General features: G+C 45.9%; 1 protein-coding gene across 1 annotated transcript in view; it reads right to left on the minus strand.

Annotated features, from left to right (window-relative positions):
- fam83b (family with sequence similarity 83 member B) overlaps positions 1 to 24,767 on the minus strand; it is an 80,667-nt gene extending 55,900 nt beyond the window's left edge. Inside the window, exons 1-2 of the mRNA XM_072498567.1 lie at positions 24,610 to 24,767; positions 19,379 to 19,869 (exon numbers count right to left, since the gene is read on the minus strand). Of these exons, the coding sequence (XP_072354668.1) occupies positions 19,379 to 19,822 (444 nt within the window). The 5' untranslated portion in view covers positions 19,823 to 19,869; positions 24,610 to 24,767. The remainder of the gene's footprint in view (positions 1 to 19,378; positions 19,870 to 24,609) is intronic.
- Positions 24,768 to 25,739: the final 972 nt, after the last annotated feature.

The following is a 25,739-nucleotide window of genomic DNA, read 5'->3' on the forward strand; positions in this document are numbered from 1 at the left end:
GAAATAACAAAATAGATCGATACCAAGGGAAATGTCTTGTACCTTGTAACCAATGCACATACCTGTGCTGAATTTACAGTGTACAAAATGCAAAACTTCAATAAAAACATTTTTTTTTAAATTACATTGTGTACAAATTAACTGTTAATCAAACAACCTGTCCCTCCATGGGACATTAAAGTGCCCCGATATTTGCCAGTGCAAAATGCTCACAGGCGTTTGAACAAGGGTCTCTTTCGGTCCTTTTCACTTATTAACCCCTGGGGCGAAATTCTCCCCCAACGGCGCGATGTCCGCCGACTGGCGCCAAAAACGGCGCCAATCAGACGGGCATCGCGCCGGCCCAAAGGTGCGGAATGCTCCGCATCTTTGGGGGCCGAGCCCCAACATTGAGGGGCTAGGCCGGCGCCGGAGGGATTTCCGCCCCGCCAGCTGGCGGAAATGGCGTTTGTTGCCCCGCCAGCTGGCGCAGAAATGCGGCGCATGCGCGGGAGAGTCAGTGGCCGCCGACAGTTTCCCGCGCATGCACAGTGGGGAGAGTCACCTCCTCCTCCGCCATGGTGGAGACCGTGGCGGAGGCGGAAGGGAAAGAGTGCCCCCACGGCACAGGCCCGCCCACGGATCGGTGGGCCCCGATCGCGGGCCAGGCCACCGTGGGGGCACCCCCCGGGGTCAGATCGCCCCGCGCCCACCCCCCAGGACCCCGGAGCCCGCCCACGCCGCCTGGTCCCGCCGGTAAATACCAGCTTTGATTTACGCCGGCGGGACAGGCAATCTCTGGGCGGGACTTCGGCCCATCCGGGCCGTAGAATTGAGCGGGGGGTCCCGCCAACCGGCGCAGCCCGATTCCCGCCCCCGCCCAATCTCCGGTACCGGAGACTTCGGCGGGGGCGGGATTCACGGCGGCCAACGGCCATTCTCCGACCCAGCGGGGGGTCGGAGAATGACGCCCCAGGTAGCAGAAAGCCTTTTTATGGTGTAGTGGGAGGTAGTTCTGAGAAAATACTCAGCCTAGGAATAGATTTATTTCAGTTTATCACAATAAAGTCTGGAGATGCATTATAATATAACACACTGCAACCTCGCAAAGGCAGGAAGTTATTTCTACTCAGTACTTTGAGCCTAATGTTCATATCAGGCTTTGTCACAATAAGATGGCTACCACTGGAAAGTAGAGTGTGCAGATGTAACATCACTGCAGCTTTAAGCGAATAATGCAAAGTATGATGGCAGTTGGCTCATTACTTTCTGACAGAGAGAGCTGGAACTAAATTGCTGCTACAAATTTTAATATCAAACTAAAAGTCACCTGTACTCCAAAAGCAAATAGGCCTGAGCTGTAGAAAAAACATTATGGCGCCTGTAGTATCTCATATAATCTTATAAATTACAACACTGAAGTAGACCATTCAGTCCTATGAGCCTGTGGCAGAGCTGGAGCAATTTATGTCAGACCAATTTACTGTCTTTCTCCATATTTTTAACTCTTTTATTTTCAAATACTAACCCCTTTTATGATGAGTGCACGCAGCGCCGAGAAATACCACGTTATCTATCGAGACTCTGGGCATCAGTGGGGAATGCCCTGCCGAGGTCTCACTTAGTCCCATTTCCTGCACTGACGAACTCCGCTCGCCTCAGTCCTGGTCCTCGGTGCAGGAAGAGATCGGGACGCCATTTTTAAATGGCGCCCCAATCTCTCAACCCCCCGACGTGACACCTGAACCCCCCCCCCAAAACCCCAACTCATCTTTAAGGGGGTCCACAGGCCCCTCTGAACCCCACCTCACATGGGCAAGGCACCTTCAGGCCCTATCACGGCATGGGAAAAATGCAGTGCCACCTGGGCAATTTGACACTGCCAGGGTGCCAGGCTGGTAGTGCCAATATGCCCGGGTGGCATCAACAGTGCACGTTAACATGCTGCCCAGATGGGAACCACCTGGGGACCTCCAATCCCCCAGCTGGTCTGACTAGCTGACACGTTCTAATATGAAAATGTGCCAGATAGTGATCCCGCCCACAACGGCCGGGATTCATGTTGCAACGTCTCGCGAGTTCACGTTGCATCTCGCGAGGCATGGCGCGCTGGGTACATCTCAGAAGAGAGCTCTCATGGCACCCATCAGCCGCACCGCCATTTGGGCGTGGATAGTGCCTTTACTCTTCCTTCCCAGCCATACAAATACTGCAGCTACAAAAGCAGGTCAGAGTTCTGTTGCTGGGTCAATATCTTTGAACTCCCTCTGGAAAAGCACTTTGGTATACTTTACACCACATGGTTCAAGGACGCTCATCACCATCTTCTCAAGGGCAATTGGTAATGGGCAATAAATACTCTTGCCCCTTGAATGGCAACTACAATGTGAACCACAGTTGTCTTGGCTGGCCTCCATAAGTATTGACTTGTCAGATAAAAAGCATTGTCACTTCTTTGGGTGTCTAAGAACGAGGGAAAATGAATAGTATCAAAGAGGTCAGTGGTCCTACTGCCTAAATACCATCATGTGAAATTTATGACAATAAATCTCCAGTTATCAACACATTTTAACTTAAATCTTAATAAGAGTACACAGAGTAGTAAATAATAACCACAATAAGAAACTGCCCTCAATAATGTTTTTTTTCAAATTTGTGATGAATGTAATCACTGCCTGCCAATTTGAAAAAGACGTGTTAATTCCTACTCTTTGTTTCCTGTCTGCCAACCAGTTTTCTAACCATCTCAATACACCACCACTAATTTTTTTTTGTTTTTGTTCATAGGACGTGGATGTCGCTGGCTGGATCAGCATTTATTGCCCTTGAGGGGGCGGTTAAGAGTCAACCACATTGCTGGAGCCACATGTAGGCCAGACCAGGTAAGGACAGCAGATTTCCTTCCCTAAAGGACATTAGTTAACTGGATGGGTTTTTATGACAATCAGCTATGGTTTCATGGTCATCATTAGACTTTTATGTCCAGATTTTTATTGGATTCAAATTTCACCATCTGCAGTGGCGGGATTCGAACCTGCGTCCCCAGAGCATTAGCCTGGGTTTCTGGTTGACTAGTGCAGTGACAATACCAATACGCCACCACCTCCCCATGCGCTTTAATTTTACACACTGATGCTCTTATGCGGGACTTTGTCAAAAGCCTTCTGAAAGTCCAAATAAACTACATCTACTGGCTCCCCCTTGTCAACTCTACTAGTTACATCCTCAAACAAGCATGATTTCCCCTTCATAACTCTATGCTGAGTCTGTCCGATCCTGCCACGATTTGCTAAGTGCTCTGCAAATTTTGATAATGGATTCTAGAATTTTTCCCATTACTGATGTCAGGGTTACTGGTCTATAATTCCCTATTTTCTCTCTACCTCTCTTTTTAAATAATGGAGTTATATTAGCTACCCGCCAATCTATGGGAACTGTTCCAGAGTCTATAGAACCTGGAAGATGACCACCAATGTATCCACTATCTAGAGCCACTTCCTAAGTACTCTGGGATGTAGATTATCAAGCCCTTGGGATTTATCAGCCTTCAATCCCATCAATTTCCCCAACACCATTTCTCTACTAATAGTGATCTCCTTCAGTTCCTCCCTCTCCGTAAACCTTGCATTCCTCAACATTTCTGGTATCTGATTTGTGTCCACATTTGTGGAGACAGGATCAAAGTATGTGTTTAATTTCTCAGCCATTTCTTTGTCCCCTATTATACATTCCCCTGTTTCAGACTGTCCTCACCAATCTTTTTCTTTTTACATACCGATAGAAACTTTTATAGTCGGGTTTTATATTCCCTGCAAGATCACTCGCATTCTCTATTTTCCCCTTTTTAATCAATCCCTTGGTTCTTCTTTGCCGAATTCTGAACTCACAATCCTCAGACCTGTGGTTTTTCTTGGCCAATTTGCATGATCGGGTATATCTCTAATTTCCTTTGTAAGCCATGGATTGGCCACCTTTCTCATTTTACTTTTGGGCCAGAGAGGAATAAACAATTGATGCAGTTCCCCCATATGCTCCTTGAATGTTTGCCATTGCCTATCCACTATCATCCCTTTAATTTAATTTTAATTTTTTATTATAAATTTAGAGTACCCAATTCTATTTTTTCCAATTAAGTGGCAATTTAGCATGGCCAATTCACTTACCCTGCACATCTGTGTGTTGTGGGGGCGAGACCCACGCAGACATGGCGAGAATGTGCAAACTCCATACGGACAGTGACCCGGGGCCAGGATCAAACCCAGGTCCGCAGCGTCGTGAGGCAGCAGTGCTAACCATTGGGCCACCATGCCGCCCTGTCATCCCTTTAAGTAATGTTTCCCAATCTATCATACCCAACTTGCACCTCATGCCATCTTTATTAAAATTCAGGACCCTAGACTCAGAATCAGCTACGTCACTATCCACCTTGACGAAAAATTCTATCATATTAAGGGCATTGCATTCACTTTATTGAGTAGTATTGTTTAAGGGGCAATTGTAAATTATTTTCTGTTGTGAAATTAAAGGTATTTTAATACTGTGATAGCAATGAAGTTTGTGTTATATATCTATTCCTATTCATTCCTGGAGTGAGGTATCTGTTCCTCAGACTCTTACAAAATTTAAATAAAATATCAGGGTTTCGGTCCAGTATCCTAGTCATTATTGGGGTCTGGTCTGGGATCATCATAAAATACTGAACTTTAACTTCCCTATTGGAACTCCTCAAGTTTTCTTCCTCTTGTCTCAACCTGCAGCTTTGTGATCTTGTCACTTCACAATCCGGAAACACCCCAGGATATGCTTGTTGCAACACCTCAGTTGTATGACTTTCCATTGGCTTTTCAACCACAGTAGGCATCGTTCCCATCTGTGAGCCAGTTGTAGCATTACCCAGGATAAAATGTACTCCTGAAAAAGATACTTTTTCTATTAATCCTAACACGACTTTTCACCAGACTCTCTAACCCAGGGTTTTTCAAACCACGGGTGAGTCGCAGGCGGATGTCAAAAGGGTCGCAAAGCTAAGGGTCACGGTGTTCTGAATCCATCAGCTGCTAACGCAGAGTTTTCCAATATCAGCATTCAGAAGTCTGTGGGAGAATCCTGCCTTCGTCAATTCAGTCGTCTAGAGGGAGCAGCTATTTGACGGATTTCTTGTAAGGTTCGTGGTTCCCGCCAGCACACCACCAACAACTCCTTCCCGGCGGTGGCTCCGCTTTGAAAAACTTTGTGCCGTGAAATGTTTGGCGGATTCCTCAAACTCTCCTGGAAAGCTGCTGCCCAACAGTTCACCCAGACGCGGTCCATCTGCATTTCCACCCCTCTGGACATGGACCCCCATGTGTTCTGCCCCGATACAGAACAGTGGTCCGGTGGACTACATCAAAGAGGACATTCATTCCTCTCTGGGAGACCATCCTCCAGCAGAAAGAGGCCTTCATGAAACAGAAGGAGACCATCAGAGAACTCAGCGCCAAGCTCAGCAGATATGAGAGTCAGAGTATGCCAGAGCCCTCGGACCTGGACAGGGAACCTGAGGGTGTGTGAGTGTCTGTGATGTATCCGCACAGACAAATAGCTTGAAAATATTCTGCGGATCTTCTTTTAGTGCCACTGCTGCTGAGGGACCATAAGTGGGGTGTGTGAGTAACGTCATGGAAGCATATTTAGTGGGAAGGAATCGGCTGCCATTGCAGCGAGAGCTACATTACTGGAGACAACGATCTCCACAAAGTGACTGCAATGGCATGTCTTCTGGCCTGGGGGACATGAGCGCATCACAATGCCACAACTGAATATCTTAGAAAATTATGAATATTTGAGGAAACGTTTTTCAATACCCATTGAGTCTGATTAATAACAACCAGAAGTTAATTTGTCAGTTGTCTGTGGGTCAGTTTTAGTGTTGTCAGCATTCATCAATATTGGTGAACTTGTTTCCAATAGTGTACTTTGAAGTTGAATAAACTTGCATCAAATAATTGAATTGCATTTAAGCCAATTCTAAATCCATATTTTAATATAACTATCGCTAGGTTTATGGCTGTTTTATTTACAAGAACCACAAATGGCTCTCCCACACTGATATTTATTCTTTGTTCTCCTCACCTCAGTCTTCTTCCTTCACTTCTATATTTCCTCTAGAAGGTCCCACAATGAATGCAGGTTCACAAGTATTTCTCATGAGTAACTATCCTTCATGTGTGACTCTGGACCCTGGACAGTGAACATTTATAGATGGGAGAACATCACAGGCATATTTGATCCTGTCCTCACGCAATGTTGTCATAAATTCAATGTACCAGAAGCTATTGGATAGTGAATAAGAACAGGAAAACTAGATTATTTATTTTCCCTCCCTTGCCTGGAGCAAGAAAACTTTAGTGTCGCAAACACTGCCTTGAATAAGGGTAGACTGGGTTAGCAAGCCCAGACAGCATGGGGCCCGAAGGTCAGCCAGTTGGCAAAGGTGGATCCCGGGAAAAAAAGTTTGAAAATCACTGCTCTAACCGTACCTTACATAGTAGTACACGACTCCTCTCACCACTAATTCCACATATTAACACCTTTACTGGCAAAACTCCTTCCAAACTATGTACATCTTTATCTCTCACCATTAAACACTGACTTGCCCCTGTATCCCTTAAGATCTTAATCTCCTTACCTACTTGACCTTGTACAAACATGTAAACCTTACCCTCACAAATAAAACCCTTAAAAGCCTCTGTTTATCCACCAGTCTCTGAACAGGCTGTACACTCTGTTGCACTTCTTCTACTGGAACAATGTTTTTTTGCCCACTTTAATAAATCCCATTGGTTTATGTTGTTTTAACAAGCCTATCTTCCCAGTACTTTTCTTCAGTACCAACATTGTGACTTCATTGTCCAACATTATTACAATGAAAACACTTAGGTTTTCTTATCTCTCTACCACTATCATAGGTTTCCTTTTTAACCTGAGGCAAACTCTCCTTAACATCACCAGGGGCTGGTTTAGCACACTGGGCTAAATCGCTGGCTTTTAAAGCAGACCAAGGCAGGCCAGCAGCACGGTTCGATTCCTGTACCAGCCTCCCCAAACAGGTGCTGGAATGTGGCGACTAGGGGCTTTTCACAGTAACTTCATTGAAGCCTACTCGTGACAATAAGCGATTTTCATTTCATTTTCAACTGGATCTTTTTTGCCTTGTCTATCTGGGATTTTCTCATATCTCCAGTTTCTATCCTTCACGGATTGAAATGGATGTTGAAAACCAGACTTTGCTTTGTGAACAAATTCAAAACCATCAGCCATTTCTGCTGCCAGTCTAGGCGTTTTTAACTCTTTGCTCTTCCACATGAGTTCTCATTACTACGGGAAGTGAATCTTAAAATTCCTCGAAAATAATAATTTTCCGAAGAGCGTCATATCTTTTTTTGGTCTATTTTTCTTTTTTTTTTTAAATAAATTTCGAGTACCCAATTAATATTTCCAACTAAGGGGCAATTTTAGCGTGGCCAATCCACTTAACCTGCACATCTTTGGGTTGTGGGGGTAAAACCCACGTAGACACAGTGAGAATGTGCAAACTCCACATGTACAGTGATCCAGGGATTCGAACCCATGTCCTCAGCGCCATAGGCTGCAGTGCTAACCACTGTACCATGTGCCACCCTATATTGGTCTAATTTTAATGCTCTCATCCACCTATCAAAATGCTTTTGTTTAATTCTTTCAAATTCTATATATGTCTGACCTGGTTCTTTCCTTTGATTTCTAAACGTCTATATGTAGGTTTCTACACTAGTTCGTATGCACTTAATATGTTTTTTTCTCACCTCATCATAATCCCAAGATACCTCCCCTGATAGTGATGTAAATATTTCACTAGCTCTACCTACTAACTTTGTTTAAACAAACACTGCCTACATGGTCTTTGACCAATTCAATTATTTAGCCACTTTCTCAAATGAGATGAAAAATGTTTCCATGTCTTTCTCATCAAATCTGGGCAGTGCTTGAATATATTTAAAGATAACCCTATGAAGCATTTGAAGAGGATGTGTTTCTCCTCCCTCCAGACTTTCCTCAACTATTGCCTTTTAACTCCAACATTTTGGATATTCTCTTTTCCTTTTCAACTCCCTCTCATTCATTTCCATTTTGTGATGTACAAATTCTCTCTCTTTTTCTTCTGCCATACCCACTTTCTCCTTTTCTTTTTATTCTACCATAGCCACTCGCCCCTTTGCTTTTTCCTTAATTTCCAATTGTTTCATTTGTAATCGAATTCTAGCTAATTCTAATGATTCAGGCGGTGTCTGGCAAATTTAAATATTAAGCGATTACTTGTCTTTATCTCTACCTTCCTCAGCCCTTCAGATAAAGTTAACTGCAGTTTTTTTCACCAAACCCAAAAGTTTTGCTTTAGACACCCTTTGTAAACCTGCCCGACTGACCTCTTTCACACCCAGGGAAGCTTTTGCACCTGAAAGAGCCACTCCCTATTTGAACTTCAAAACCTGAAAGAAAGCAACTGTTCCATACACACTCACTGTCATTAAAGTTCAATAATCCCAAGCCAAACAAGAAATTATATGTTAAGATTCCAGCAAAGAGCCCACAATTTCATTACGATCCCGGACCAGACCCCAACAGTGGCAAGGATATTGTACTGAAACCCCAATATTTTATTTTCATTTTGTAAGACTGTGAGGAAAGGATACCTCACTCCAGGAGCCATTGCAAAAAGAAATAGGGATATGGTATATTAAAACAAACTTTATTATTAACGCAGTATTAAAATATCATTAACATCGCACCAGAAAATAACTTACAATTACCCCTTAAACAATGCTACTCAATGCAGTAAACTCAATACCCTTGACTGTTATCTTCATTCCCACTCAAACAAGACAAACTATCTCAGCTCTCAATCCACTTAAATAACATAAACACATAGGAATGCCCGCTGTAAGAGATGTTCTTTGAGAATGAGAGATCTTTTGACACTGCTTTAAAGAAAATACTTACATCCTGTCAGAACCATACATGGCTGTATTTCTTCAGAAGCTGTTTCAGCTGGTTTGTTCACCTTTCCAACCATTCAGCTCTCCTGTCTGCAGACATATCTTTTAACTGAACTGCAGCGAGCAAACTGCTTGACTTCTTGACACAGCTTCATCTAACTCAGATCTGAACTGTGTTTCCTACAAAATGCCTGATACCTAAGCTCCACCCAGTAATGATGTCACCTTACCAAGCTGAAAACTAATTAACTCCACAGGGAATCCCCTTAATCCAAACAAAACTGCATTAGCCAAGCTTTTTACGATTGTTTAATTGCACACCAAAAGCTTTGTTGTCGTTCAAACTAGGATTTCTTTTCAAACAAGGCTGCAGCAGTCAAACACAGTAAAACCAAGGCTTTAACCCTTTCTGCACCAAATAACTATAACACAATATAGCTGAAATTCCTACATTCATCACAAATGACAACTTGTACTAAGCCAGCAATGTCCTATAGTCCCACCCTTTTATATACTTTTCCACCTCCCCGTAATGGGAAATGTGGGACATTGATTTCCTGTCAAGAGTCCCAGACGTAAGAGGGGAATAGTACTGATACTTGGGTGGCACAGTAGCATAGTGGTTAGCACAGTTGCTTCACAGCTCCAGGGTCCCAGGTTCGATTCCCGGCTGGGTCACTGTCTGTGCGGAGTCTGCACGTTCTCCCAGTGTCTGTGTGGATTTCCTCCGGGTGCTCCGGTTTCCTCCCACAGTCCAAAGATATGCAGGTTAGGTGGACTGGCTGTGCTAAATTGCCCTTAGTGTCCAAAAAAGGTTTAAGTGGGGGTTACTGGGTTACGGGGATAGGACATTTACGTGGGCTTGAGTAGGGTGCTCTTTGTAAGGGCCGGTGCAGACTCGATGGGCTGAATGGCCTCCTTCTGCACTGTAAATTCTATGAAATTCTATGATATTGCTCCCCACCAGCTGAAACACCACCAGCCTTACTTCTGTCAGCCCCCAAATACATCGCCTTCTGGCTTGCCAGAAAGGTGTAACATCTGACATCATCTTCACAGACACAGGCCTCTCGCCAATTATAGGTGGCTAATGTTTTAAAATAAAATCATTAGTGGATCTCTGTCATTGCTCATGGAACGTCAGAGAATATCAGCTGGGCGCCTTGGGACATTTCACCATATTAAAGGCACTTTTTGGTAGCACGGCCTCTACAAGGGGGCAGGCTCCACGGATTATGTGACTGGCTCAGGGCCGATTGAGTGGACCAGGGAAACAAAATGTTCAGACCTGTTGTATAATGGTCTGTGTCTGTTACTTAACTGCCTTTGCCTTTCATCAATAAACCCTTTGTTAACTACTGGAAACTGCCAGTAAACGTCACGAGTTACCACACAGTGCATGGACACAGGATGTTAGTGGCTCTCCTTTCCTCTGTCTTTGGATTGTTTATACCAGGGTTTTTCAAAGTGCAGGTTGCGACTGGCGGGTGGGTTCCAGGCGGGTGTCGGGAGGGTCATGGAATAATTGATTGTGTCATTTCCGCGATGGTCCAATCACAGGAGAAGTGCCCAATAGCTGCTTACTGGCATTTTTATTGATAATGGTGGCTGCTGCCATCTTTCAAATGGGAGGGAAATGAGTCTGTGTGCAGTCTTCTGGTCAGAAGTGGCAGAAGTGACCTGGCCAAGCGCCCTGCAGGTACACTAGATGTCAAATGCCCTGTGTGTACGTGCATTTAGCAGCAAATCACGGAGGACAGCTTCTTCCATTTTCTAGCTGCAGCACAGAAGTTACCACCGTTGCTTCACAGCTCAAGAGTACTAGGTTCTATTCCTGGCTTGGGTCACTGTCTGTTGCATAATGGTCTGTGTCTGTTACTTAACTGTCTGCATGTTCTCCCCGTGTCTGCATGGGTTTCCTCCGGATGCTCCGATTTCCTCCCACAAGTCCTGAAAGACGTGCTGTTAGGTAATTTGGACGTTCTGAATTCTCCCTCAGTGTACCCGAACAGGCGCCGGAATGCGGCGACTGGGGAATTTCACAGTAACCTCAGTGCAGTGTTAATATAAACCAACTTGTGACAATAAATTATTGCTGTTATTATTATTAGCTGCTGGCAAGCAAGTCCAGAGGACTATGAAGATAAATCATTTTTTAATAAGTTAGAGATGACCACAAATGGGCAGTGTACCTACTGAACATGATCTCACAACTGGATCTGCTGGAGAGAGCTGCTGAGGAGTGTCCAGGGCAGGACAGAGCAGTGCTAGTGTTAGCTCTGTACAGAGCTCCACGGCATCCGGTGAACAGCCGACAAAGAAGAAATTAAACTCTGGAACAAAGATGATTTCTTGAGGTACGGTTCTGTCAATTGTGCCAATGCAAACAAGGATGCAAAGCCACTGTGTGTTGTATGCAGGGAAGTACTGGCAAATGAGAGGAGAAATTTCACATTTTGAAAGAGAATTGGTTGGTGAAAAATTCCTTTTCAGGTTGAGACCTCAAGAGGCAGTTATCAACTTACAGCTGACTCCAAATGAAAAGATGACACTGCTGTCCCTGACTTGTGACACCACATTAAAAACATGACAAAAGTCCACCAGTCAGCATTCTGGTGTAGCATTTCCCTGGAGTATCCAGTGCTGAGTAAAACAAATATTTTGTTGCTATTGCCCTTCATGGTGACCTACATGTGCCTTCACAAAGATGAAGATGGCACAAAGGAACTGGCTGAAATCTGCATGGATATGTGCATACCCCCTCCTCCTGTGAACCTGATTGGAGAGGGATTGTGAGGACCAAGCAGGCTCCCCTTTCGCATTAAAGATAAGTGAACGTTGCATGTGTTGTGCAGGTCAGCCATTGTGGGTCATGAAGATCAGCCATCGTGGGTCCCGAAGCTCAGCCAGTTGGCAAAAGTGGCCCGGGAAATAAAGTTTGAAAAACACTGCTGCTTCTTTATCTGCCTCTGATGTGTGTGCTTCCTTGCTGCTTATTTGGTCCTTTCTGTTTGCTTTCGGATTTGGAGGGGTTGTGTGGAAACAAAATTCCAATGTGTCACAGGCTGCTATTCTTGGTCCTACAGGCGCTGGGTAGGAGAAAGGATGAGATAGAATAATAGGTTGACAGGTTCTAGTGGGGCAAGGGTGGGGCATCCCCCAGGTGTAATAAAGGACCAGGCAAGTTGGCTCTTAGGTGGTTGTTTTTTTTAAAAAATCATTCATGGGTTTTCCATCTCCCTAGCAAGGCGAGCATTGTTGTCCATTCCTCATTGTCCTCAAGAGCAGTTAAGAGTCAACCCATTGCTGTGGGTCTGGAGTCACACGAATGACAGATTTCCTTCCCCAAAGGACAATAGTGAACAGTTTTTAAGAAGCAGTTAGACATAGCACTTGGGGCGAAGGGGATCAAACGATATGGGAAAAAAGTGTGATTAAGCTATTGAGTTGGATGATCAACCAATATCATAATGAATGGCAGAGCAGATTGAAGGACCAAATGGTCTACACCTGCTCATATTTTCTATGTTTCACAACAATTGATGATAATTTATTATCACTGAGACTAGTGATCAACTCCAGACTTTTACTTAATTGAATTTAAACCTCACCAGTTTCCATGATGGGATTTGAACCCATGTCCCTAGTAGCCTGGGCCTGTGGATTACTAATCCAGGGGAATACCATTATGCCACCTTCTCCCCCATAATGGGGAGGTGCAGGCAAAGGAATCCAGCCAGAGTCCCCAGTATCTGAGAAAGGAATTGTGAAGGAGATGGAGTTGTAGCTCCTTTCTTCACATTGCTGTCATATCGCCTATTCACACATCTTGATATTCTTACTTTTTCCTTTCAAGACCTGTTCCCAAAGGACATTAAAGTTTTGAGCAGTGGAGATCATTCTGATTGTTATATTAAGCACCCACTCTCCGTACTCCAAACGGAGAAGGATATTAAGATCTAAATAGAATAATTTATTTAAGACTAATAGAAAATAATCCTTTCAGTTGTGCCTCATAACTAGTAATGTGATTTTAACTCTCCTCAGTTGGGGGGAAAGGGGAGTGGTTCAAATAGGGTGGCTATATTCTATTCCAATGAAGTCAATAATCAGGAGAGGAATATATGCCAGTTGTTCTCTTGCTAGTATCTGTTTTGCATCAAGTCCTGATCTAGCACATTATTTGGTGGCAGTTGAGGTGTCTGGAGACCCCAACAGTAACTGCAAATCAAGGAATCTCATGATAGGACTCTGATAGAATTTTAACTCGGTCATGTGTGGGGCACATGCCCTGCTTATCCAGTCAGGAAGCCAGTTCAATAAAATCTTCTTCAGCGGGACTGCAAGGGGATGTCATGATTTGCAGACATGCAGATAATGATATACAGACAGGCAGCTAATGAACACAGAGAACAGGACATGACCAATGAGCAGGCAGGACACTCAGGGGTGGTATCCCACTATAAAAGGCACAAGGCACTCACACTCCGCCTCTTTCCACTGATGAATATCTACAGAGTGAGTCAGGGTGTATGTACAGCATCATACCTCCAGCACATGGCTAAGAGCTAGTCTGGTTCAGTCAGACAGAATAATCACACTTAGGTTAGCAGAGAGACAAACTCATAGAGAACTGTGCTACTGGTTCAATAAATCAGATTGAACTAACTTCAAGGTCTGGAGTATCTTTTGGTTAAAGCTGCATCCAGTTGCAGCCTGTGTTATCCCAGAGTGCATAACACAACATGCTACCAGGAGACTGCTTAATCTAGGTGGTTTACCTCAGTCCGTTCTGTGACAACCAGCGAATGTATCCCGGCACCATAGAGAAGATTCAGGCTCCTCACCAGCTCAGGACCTCCGGCAATCTCAGTGCCAACTGTCGGACATTCAAGCAAACGTTTCTGCTGTACATCGAAGCTTCATGGGTGTGTCTGATGCAAGGAAGATCGCGCTTCTCTTCTCAACAGCGGGTGATCAAGCCATCGAACTCTTCAACTCTTTTCACTTCACCGAAGGCCAGGACAAGACAAAGTTTCAGACCATCCTGGACAAGTTTGACAGTCACGGTGAAGTGGACACCAATGAAATCTTCGAGCACAACTTATTCAAACAGCGTCTGCAAGGTAAAGATGAATCTTTCAACTCCTTCTTAACTAACCTCCGCCTGCTAGCGCTGTCCTGAAACTTTGGTGATATTGCTGACTCCATGATCAGAGACCAAATCGTTTTTGGTGTTCACTCTGATCCTCTGAGAGAGCAGCTACCGACAATCAAGCATATGACCCTGCCAGTCGCGATTGAAACATGCACAGTGCATGAGCACGCCAAAAATCGCTATGCCCAGTACAAATCGGCTGAAAATGAGAAACTTGCCTCTCACGAGGCAGAGAGTGTGCAGGCCATCTCCCGGATGCAGCGCCTCAGCATGAAAGCGGCCATTTTGCGTGCTTTTCCCGGGGCCCCACGCATGCGCAATGCGAACGGGATGACGAAGCGGCCGACACCCGCACTGCGCATGTGCGACGACGCGCGGAGCGTCAGGATGCCGACGTCATGACATGCTCGAACTGCAGCAATGCCCACTTAAAGAAACACTGCCCTGCAAGAGGCAGGCGATGTTTAAACTACGGGAAGCCTGGACATTATGCAGCCTTGTGCAGGTCGGCACCACCAGTCAAGGGCCAGAGCTCCCAATTCCGACGACGGCGCGTCCAGTGTGTGCAACAACGATTACAGGACTTTGATCCTGGCAGCACAACGGATCCAGAGGAAGAATGCCTGGACTCCGCCTACTGTGTGGCCATCATTACCAAATGTGAATATGCCACATCCAACTCATCACAAATTCAATCCATCCTTGCTGTGGATTCTGCGGACGAATGGCGTGCGGTGATGCACGTCAACCACTGCTCCATCCAGTTTAAGCTGGACACAGGTGCTTCTGCCAACCTCCTCTCACAGGCAGACTTCAAACGCATCAAGAAGCCCCCCAAGGTCCCTCCAGCAGCCTGCAGGCTCCTGGACTACAACGGAAATGCCATCACGGAACTGGGATCCTGCCATCTACTCGTCTCCAACCGAAGCACCCGTGCACAGTTATGTTTTGAAATTGTCAAGCCAGACAAGGCATCCCTTCTTGGCGCGCATGCCTGCAAGCAGCTGAATCTTGTGCAGCGGGTTTACACAACAACATCCTCCAATGTGGATCTTCAGGCCAGCATTGACGACATCCTCGCTCAGTATCCGGATGTGTTTGATAGGGTGGGCTCGCTGCCATATCGATACAAGATTCTGCTACGACCTGATGCCAAGCCATTGGTTCACGCACCACGCCGGGTCCCGGCTCCGCTGAGTGAGTGCCTGAAGGCACAGCTCAAGGATTTTCAGCAACAGGGTATCACTTCCAAGGTAACCGAACCGACTGACTGGGTCAGCTCGATGGTATGTGTTAGAAAGCCTTCGGGAAACCTGCGCATCTGCATTGATCCCAAGGATCTCAATAAGAATACAACGCGTGAACACTAGCCCATCCCAAAGCGGGAGGAACTCACCAGTGAGATGGTACACGCACGTTTTTTCACCAAGTTACATGCGTCACATGGATTTTGGCAAATCCAGCTGGATGAGTCCAGCAGAAGGCTCTGCACCTTCAACACACCATTTGGCAGATACTGCTATAATCGCATGCCGTTTGGCATGGTCTCGGCATCGGAGATCTTCCATTGCATCATGGAGCAGATGATGGAGGGCATTGAAGGGGTTCGTGTGTACGTGGACGACATCCTCATATGGTCCACGACCCCTGAAGAGCATGCTTCCCGTCTCCAGCAGGTATTCCGCCGTGTTGCTTTGGCGTGTTGACACTCGAGTTCCTAGGTGACCAGATCTCTCAGCAGGGTGTGCGCCTGGACACAGACAAGGCCATTGAAGCCATGAAGGTCCCTGAAGACAAGAAGGCAGTGCTGCACTTCCTGGGCATGGTCAATTTTCTGGGCAAGTTCATCCCAAACCTGGCCTCACACACCACGGCCCGACGAAACCTGGTAACAAAGTCCACTGCCTTTGAGTGGAAGGCAGCAAATCAGGCAGAGTGGTTGGAGCTGAAAGCCAAGTTCATCACTACACCAGTCTTGGCATTTTTTGACCCAGACAGGGAGATGAAGATCTCGCCAGATGCGAGCCAGGATGGCATCGGTGCGGTGCCGCTTCAACGCGATGACACTTCATCCTGGGCACCGGTTGCCTACGCATCGAGGGCCATGATGCCCACCGAAACACGGTATGCGCAAATAGAGAAGGAATGCCTGGGTCTTCTCACTGGCATTCTCAAGTTTCACGACTATGTCTACGGCCTGCCGACATTCACTGTCGAGACGGATCATAGGCCTCTGGTCCACATTATCCACAAGGACCTGAACAACATGACGCCTCGGTTGCAGCGCATCCTCCTCAAACTCAGAAGGTACGACTTTGACTTAGTGTACACGCCTGGCAAGGAGCTAATCATCGCTGATGCATTGTCCCGCTCCATCACATTGCCGAGTGAACCGCTGGAAATCATCCGGCAGATTGAATCACAGGTGCAGCTGTGTGCTAGCACCCTCCCGGCGTCTGATGAGAAGGTGGTTCATATCCGCGAGGAGACAGCCGAAGACCCCCTCTTGCAGCGTGTCATGCACCACCTTGCCAATGGATGGCAGAAAGGGCAGCGTCCTCAATTTTACAATGTATAGAACGACCTAACGGTGATTGATGGTATCCTCCTCACGCTGGACCGGATTGTCATTCCACTCAGTCTCCAGAGCTTGGTGCTCCGCCAAATCCATGAGGGACACCTGGGCACCGAGAAGTGCAGACGCAGAGCCAGGCAGGCTGTCTACTGGCCCGGTATTAGCCAGGACATCTCGAACATGGTCCTCAACTGTGCGACCTGTCAACGCTTCCAGCCAGCGCAGAGCAAGGAGACACTCCAGCAGCATGAAATCGAGACCCCTCCCCCGTGGTCCAAGGTTGGGATCAGCCTCTTTCGGACGAATGGTCATTACTACGTGTTGATTATTGAAGGGTCAATGATAACTTCTCCAATTACCCTGAAGTCGCGAAGCTCTCAGACCTCACATCTCGGACCGTCATCAAAGCCTGTAAGGAGACGTTCTCCAGGCATGGTATCCCACTCACTGTCATGAGTGACAATGGCCCGTGCTTCAACAGCCACGAGTGGTCTATGTTTGCCAAGTCATACCATTTCAAACATGCCACTTCCAGCCCACACTATCCGCAGTCCAATGGGAAGGTTGAAAAAGGGGTGCACATTGTGAAACAGCTCATCTGCAAGGCCGCGGATTCTGCTTCTGACATCTACCTCGCGCTGCTTGCGTACAGGGCGACCCCACTGTCCACTGGCATGTCGCCGGCTCAACTTCTGATGAACAGGCACCTTCCAGCCATACACTTGCCCAACCTGGATCACCTCCCGGTGCTGCAGAAGGTGCAGCAGCTCCGAAACCAGCAAAAGCAGGGCTATGATGCTCATGCCACCGATTTGTCCATGTTATCCCCGGCAGACACTGTCAGGATCCAGATACCGGATGGTGGCTGGTCTGCTCCAGCTGTCGTTGTTCGACAGGCTGCGCCCCGCTCGTATGTTGTACGTATGGCTGATGGTTCTGTTGTGCGATGAAACAGACGGGCACTGTGCAAAGTTGCCTGCCCACAACCGCTTTCTTCTCCGTTTCCGTCCGTTGTTTTGCCACCTCCTGATACCTCGAACTACGAGGCCACCAATCAGGCTTCCATCTCGCCTGTCAAGGCGCCGTCGTCCCCACCACCAACCCTCCGGCGGTCGACAAGGATCAGACGCAAGCCCCAGAGTCTGGACTTATGAACATTTGTTTTGTTTGCAATGTTCTGTTTTCTCACATTAGACAGCTGTCTTCACATGTAAATACATTCACATATGCCACCGCTTGTAAATACGTTAATATATGCCACCACATGTAAGTATGTTCCCATATGCCAACAAAACATAAAACAAAAAGGGGGCGATGTCATGATATGCAGACATGTAGATAGTGGTATACAGACAGGCACAGACAGGCAGCTAATGAACACAGAGAACAGGACATGACCAATGAGCAGGCAGGACACTCAGGGGTGGTATCTCACTATAAAAGGCACGAGGCACTCACACTCTGCCTCTTTCCACTGATGAGCATCTACAGAGTGAGTCAGCGTGCGTGTACAGTATCACACCTCCAGCATGTGGCTAAGAGCTAGTCTGGTTCAGTCAGATAGAGTAACCACACTTAGGTTAGCAGAGAGTCGAACTCATAGAGAACTGTGCTAACTGTGCTATTGGTTCAATAAATCAGATTGAACTAACTTCAAGGTCTGGAGTATTTTTTTGGTTAAAACTGCATCCAGTTGCAGCCTGTGTTATCCCAGAGTACATAACACGACAGGGAAGACTGTTCCTCCATGCCCCACAAGGCGTTCTCCATTTGGAAACAACCAAGTCCCTCGCAAAAATATCCTCTCCCATCACACTGTCCATCCCCCACCCCATCCCTGTGTCTTGTACTTCCCTTAAAACTGGCAGCTTCTTGGTAGTGGGGGTAGCCTGGAAGATGGCCACATTGCATTTCCCCCAACTGGCCAGGTGTAATTTTCCACCAAAAACAGCTCAATTCAGATGGGGCCTGACTTCCGGATAAAGACAAGATTGCCGTCTGCTTATGCCAGCTTCCTGCTGGGAAGTTAACATTGACCCTTCAACTTGAACCGATTACATAACAACACAAATCCTTACAACTGCGTATTTTTGTTTCATTAAAAAAAAGTCACAAATCTAGGTCTAAGCTTCAGACGTCATTCAGGCTGACCATTGTCAGAACCATAGCTAGAATGATAGAGCACAGAAAAAGGCTGTTCAGTCCTATTGTGCCTGTCACAGCTCTTTGAAAGAGCTCTACTCCCATTTATCCCACAGCCTTGCAAATTCATCCTTGTCAAGTAAATAACATTTCCTAGTCCCTTTGGGAAGTTACAATTGAATCTGCTTCCACCATTCTTTCAGGCAGCGCATTCCACATCACAACAACTCACTGTCTAAAAAACAAACAATTTCCTTTTGTCCGGCTGTCCCCTCAATTAGTGATCAGTGGGAACAGTTTCTCCTTATTCATTCTATCAAAACTCTAGATTATTTTGAAAATGGCTCTGCTGAGACCAAATGACGCAACTTGTCCATATGAACCTGTACTGCTTTCAGCCAAAGCCTCATCCTAATCTGGCCACTGACACTGTCAGAGCAATCAGTCCTCACCTCCAAGGAGCTTAAATTTGGGTGCAACAATTATTTCACGATTAAACTATTGTAATACCTGCCGTCCATTCTTTATTAGTTTCCTGACTATCTCCTTGATTGTCGGTGAGTTTTCTCGAGGCGGATGAAAGCAAAGATCAATTTTGGTTTGTGTCTCCAAGCCTCGTACAACATAAGGCCACCCCAACTCTAAATCTGGAGCATCTGTATCCGATTGAACAGGCCAGTAGGTGCCAGAGGATGAGCCATCTTTATCTTCATCCAGAGTGTAGGCTGTGATTGATGGAGGCAATTTTCTAGTGTTGTCCTTGATGAAATAAAGCTCCTCCTCAGCCAGAAACTCACTCAGTCCTTCCTTTGCAAGAAAGTTTTCGTAGGCAGGAATACCTTCATCTGCCAAAGTATCAATAGCTACCCGGTACCATTCCTTATAATGAGGCTCAACATAGTCAGCAATTTTATATTCTTCTCCCAGGGAAGAGATATGGGAAGATAAGTTCATGCTGACGGAATCCAATATTAAACGTTATCCAGGGCTGAATGTTGTGCCTACACGGGAAAGAAAACAAAGTATTATGATTCTAAACAGCAAGGAATACAAACCAGACCAAATACAGTGGGGAAAAAAAGCAAAATACAGTGGAATTTCTTTATACTGGAAATCCTTAAAAAAATTTATTTTCTTCTTGCTTTACAAATAACTAGTACAAAGTGACTGCTCTTACGGACCACTGATACAAAATCAAAATACTGTTGGTGCTAAAAATCTAAAATCAAAGCAACGATTTCTGAAAATACTCAGCAGGTCAGGCAGCATCTGTGGAGAGGAACGGAGAGTTAATGTTTCAGGCCAAGATGACCTTGCATCAGAACGGATGACAGATTCTCAAGACCTAAAGCGTTAACTCTGATTCTTTCCACAGATGCGGCCTGAATTTGCTGACTATTTTCAGTTATTAAGGACCAACTGACATGTAGGGCTGGATTCTCCCAAAATGGGGCTATGTCCCCACGTCAGTGTACAAACGCTGGCGTTTCACTCCCGAGTTTGCAATAAAAAAGAACAGTCGATTCACTCACCTGCAGGGGGCTAGCAGGGACGAGGAGTGATTCACGCAGCTTTAGCTGCGGATACGAGCCCCCGCACTTCTGGTCTGGAGTCCGCGCATGCGCACAGTGGCAGCCTCCAGCGGCCACTCCGAGCGCCATGGCAGACTCAGACCACGGAGGCAGTTTTGAAATGTAGGCTCCCCCGATAGGCTGCGCGCCCGAAGATCCGACCGGACCGATCTGTCCCCCAGCCGCCCATGAGGTCCCCCCCCACTCCGGTGCCCGATCTTGCCGCCCCCCCCCACCAGGGTAGCCGCAGACAGGCGAGGTTCACGAACGGCAATAGGTGGTTAGAACCACGCCGTCGGGAATTTGGCTGGTCGGGAGCGGAGGATCGCTGGACCGGTGCCAGGCCTGATTTCGGTGTAAATGGTGATTCTCTGCCCCCGCGCCAAACACAATTTCAGTGCAGGGTTGAGGAGAATCCAGCCCATAATCCTTTCATACCCAGTAGGCTCATATGGACATGAAATGTTGACTCTTTTTCTCTCCACAGGCAATCCAGTCCTGCTGAGTTTATCCAGCATTTTCTGTTTTTATAACAAACGTGGCTGTTCTTGGGTCGTTACAGACTCAGAGACGGTTTTTAAAGTGTGTTCGCTGCTTGAGTATCTGCTTGAAGCATACATGAAGTCTCAGTGGGAGGGAGAATTCCCTGTTGAATTCACATCAGTGAACATGCCACCAAATAGCTTCACACAGATTGCTGGGATGCAACTGCCATCCGTCACCCTCACCTGGGCTAGTCCACAGGTCATTCTAGATCCACAGCAACAGGCTTGACTTTTAGACCATAAGATAGATAAGACCATAAGATTTAGGAACAGGATTAGGCCATTCACCCCATCGGATCTGCTTTGTCATTGGGCAGCACGGTAGCAAAGTGGTTAGCACAGATGCTTCACAGCTCCAGGGTCTCAGGTTCAATTCCCGGCTTGGGTCACTGGCTGTGCGGAGTCTGCACGCTCTCCCCATGTCTGCGTGGGTTTCCTCCGGGTGCCCCGGTTTCCTCCCATAGTCCAAAGATTTGCAGGTTAGGTGGATTGGCCATGATAAATGACCCTTAGTGTCCAAAAAAGGGTAAGTGGGGTTACGGGGATAGGGTGGAGGTGTGGGCTTAAATGGGGTGCTCTTCCAAGGGCCGGTGCAGACTCGATGGGCCAAATGGCCTCCTTCTGCACTGTAAATTCTATGATTCTATGATCACGGCAGATATGTTTCTCATCCCCATTCTCCTGCCTTCTCCCCAGATCCCCTTATTGATCGAGAATCCCATTTTTATTTTAAATACACTCAGTAACTTGGCCTCTGCGACAATGAGTTCCGCAGATTCATCACCCTCTGGCTGAAGAAATTCCTCCTCATCTCTGTTTTAAAGGATCATCCCTTCAGCCTGAGGCTGTGGCTTCAGGTTCTATTTTTTTCTACTAGTGGAATCATCCTCTCCACGTCCACGCTACCAAGTCTCTTAGTATTCAATAAGTTTCAATGAGATCCCCCTTCACCCTTCTAAGCTCCATCGAGTACAGACCCAAAGTCCTCAACAGCTACGCATAAGACAAGCCCTTCATTCCGGAGATCATTCTTGTGAACCTCGTCTGGATGCCCTCCAAGGTCAGCACATCCTTCCTTAGATACACCACTCAAAACTGCTCACAATATTCCAGAAGGGGTCTGACCAGAGCCTTGTACAGCCTCAGCAGTACATCCCTGGTCTTGTATTCTAACCCTCTCAAAATTAATGCTAACATTGATTGTCCTTGTCTTCCTAACTCCCAATTGAACATACATGTTAACCTTAAGAAAATCCTGAACTAGGACTCCCAAGTTTCTTTGTGCTTCAGATTTCCAAAGCCTTTACCCATGCAGAAAATAGTCTATGCCCCTATTCTTCTGACCGAATTGCATAACCGCACACTTTTCCACATTGTATTCCATCTGCCGCTTCTTTGCCCACTCTCCTAATCTGTCCATGTCCTTTTGCAGCTTTGCCACGGCCTCAACTCTACCTGTCCCTCTACATACCTTTGTATCATCTGCAAACTTAGCAAAAACTGACCCCTGCAGAGCACCACTGGTCACTGTCTGCCATCCTGAAAAATACCCATTTATCCCCACATTCTGCCTTCTGCCAGTCAGCCGATCCTCTATCCATGCCAGTACCTTGTCCCTAACACCATGGGCTCTTATCTTATTTAGCAGCCGCCTGGAGAGCGCCTTGTCAAAGCCTTCTAGAAATCCAAATAGATCATGTCCATTGGCTCTCCTTTGTCTAAATTCCTCAAATAATTATTTTTAAAAATTAAGAACCCAATTCATTTTTCAAATTAAGATACAATTTAACATGGCCAATTCATCTACCCTGCACATCTTTTTACATTGTGGGGGTGAGACCCACACAGACACAGAGAGAGTGTGTAAACTCCACACCGACAGTGACTTGGGGCCAGGATTGAACCCGGGTCCTTGGCGCTGTGATGCAGCAGTGCTAACCATTGTGCCACCATGCCGCCCATATCCTCAAAGAATTCAAACAGATTTGTCAGGTATGATCTCCCCTTGATGAAGAGATGCTGACTCAGCCGTATTTTACCATGCACTTCCAAGTACTCTGCAATCTCATCCTTAATAATGGGCTCTAAAATCTTACCAATGACCGAAGTCAGGCTAAACGGCCTATAATTTCCCATCTTCTGCCTCCCTTCCTTCTTAAGCAGGGGTGTTACATTAGCCATGTTCCATGCCTCTGGAACTCTCCCTGACTGCAGTGATTCCTGAAAGATCACCACCAATGCCTCCACAATCTCCTCAGCTATCTCCTTTAGAACCCTGGGGTGTAGTCCATCTGGTCCAGGTGATTTATCCACCTTCAGATCTTTCAGCTTCTGTATGAGGCTGATGTATGAGGAGAGATTAAAGTTTGGGCTTATGCTCGCTGGAGTTTAGAAGGATGAGAGAGGTTCTGATCGAGGTATATAAAATACTAGAAGGGATTAATAAAGAAACATACACCACATTTTTCCCCTTTAGAGCAATCTAGAATGAGAGGTCACAGATATAGTTTGAGATTTAGAACTGAGATGAGGAGGAAATACGTCTCGTAGAGGGTGGTGAATTTGTGGAACTCTGCCCCACAGTGCAGTGGAATCTGAGTTGTTAACTGATTATAAGAAGGAGATAGATATATTTCTGATTTTAAAAACAGGTTAAAGCGAAATGGACAACAGGGTGGGAGATGGATTGGAGACCAGGAAAAGATCAGCCATGATCTGATTGAATGGCAGAACAGGCTCGAAGGGCTGAATTACCTACTTCTGCTCGGAGTTCCTATGTTCCTTGCACCTTCTCCTTAGTGATGGCCACTACACTCACCTCTGCCTCCTGACTCTCTTGAAATTCTGGTATGCCACTGATGTCTCCCACCTTGAAGACTGGTGCAAAGTAATTATCCAGTTTCTCTGCCATTTCTTTGTTCCCTATTACTACTTCTCCAGCCTAATTTTCCAGTGGTCCAATATCCATCCATTCTTGCCTCTCTACCTTTTTTTTTTAAAAGCTCTTGCAAACTTTTTTTATTAACTGCCCTCTGAAATATCCTGACAGGCTGCACAGTTCAAGGGAAGTTAGGGATGGACAACAAATTCTGTCCCAGCCAGTGTCACCCACCTCCCATGAAAGAATATATTTTTAAAACTGGGCCACAGGAGCACTGCGTAGGTTAGGCTGGGGAACATTCTGCTGCCAAACATTAATAATCCTGATTGAGCAAAACTGCCTGTGACTTTGTTATAAACTGGCTACACTGTCCAAAGTCTTCTCATTATACTAAACACCATTGTTAACCAAGCAACCTGTTTCAAGCAATTATCAATAATAATGCCTTAATGTTGAACCAGTGCCGAAACGTCTTGTTCCACACTTCCTGACCCGCACAGACCAGAGTTAAGTTTGATTAGATTTATGTCCTGTCTTCAGAAGTGCCCTGAGATATTTGTATTGGTGCATTTATGAACACACTATTTTAATTTTTTTTTTAAACAGCATTTTTTTTTTTGCAAATTAAATAGATGAGGGAAGGTTAATTGCCATTTATTTGACAGGTCGTCGGCTGGTCGTCTGTGAGTCAGAACAGGTGAAGAAAGACTTAAAAGAGCGAAGTTAGGTGAAGTTTCAACTTACTTTGTGCGGCAGTTTAAGGAGCCAGGGCGCGAAATGGTAGTCTGGATCTCAGTTTACGTGAATCTCTCGTCAAAGGTGTTGAAAGAACCCAGTCCAACCTTGCTGCGTTTAATGTTCTCTGTGGCCGATTCCAAACTGAACAGTTTAGCAGCTACGTAAGTAGGGGAACGGCACTGGAACACAGGGCGTGGAAACCAGTTCCAACATGCAGCTGGATGTCAAGGTGTATGTATGTGTCAACCAGTGTTCCTGACGCTAGGCCAAAGATTATGCAAAAACCTGTTTCATTCTATGAGCCGCCCTTTTCATTGCAACAAACACCTTCTATTGAAGGTCTTTGAAAATGAATGGGGATCTCACCTTTAAGCTCCATAGTTCATGAGGTGAAACTTTATATTTGCAGTACTTTATTCTTTGCACTGTTTTTCCTGCCACTTAGTTAGTATCGGTGGGGTGGAAGCGCCCGACAGAGTAACAGAGGCACTCTGCGCTTCATTCGCCGTGAAACACTCTTTGGAGAATTTTCCGTGGTCTACTATTAAACAGCGCAAGATTCTTTTCTCAAAATCTGCTACTGTGCATGGAAGTGCTGTAATAGACAGGAGCAAGTGACCAGACCCGCCTCTATTCAGCAGGCGCTACATTCACTAGTCCCACAATCGCTGACTAAGGTGTGGTTTCCTCTGGTATTGAACACCATTGCTTCTGTCAACCATTAGTCACTAACGTTATCCACCCCCCATGAATTGTTTTTTTTATTAGCCATTTTTTTTTTATTAGCCATTTCGGGCTCCCGCTGGTGCTAACCCATCTTTCTCCACCAGGGATATTCCTGGGTTGGAGTTTTGAAACTTCCTGTAACACTGAATTCGGTTCTGAAGGAGTTAATTCCTCGATTTTGTGCAATATTTTTTTGACGCTGAGCCACCTGTCTGGATCTGGTCTTGTAAGTGGTTTAGGATTTTTAATTGGTAAAGTTGATATGTACTCCCACAAACATTTCATGCCATTGTGAGAACACTGCTTCCTGATGTCATCTGAGTGGGGGAACAATATAATTTTACTCCATTGGCACAAGTGAAAATCTGTGTTCATATTTTAATATAATCTTTATTGACACAAGTAGGCTT

Source organism: Scyliorhinus torazame, chromosome 4, assembly GCF_047496885.1.
Source record: "Scyliorhinus torazame isolate Kashiwa2021f chromosome 4, sScyTor2.1, whole genome shotgun sequence".
In the NCBI taxonomy this organism is placed as follows: Eukaryota; Metazoa; Chordata; class Chondrichthyes; order Carcharhiniformes; family Scyliorhinidae; genus Scyliorhinus; species Scyliorhinus torazame.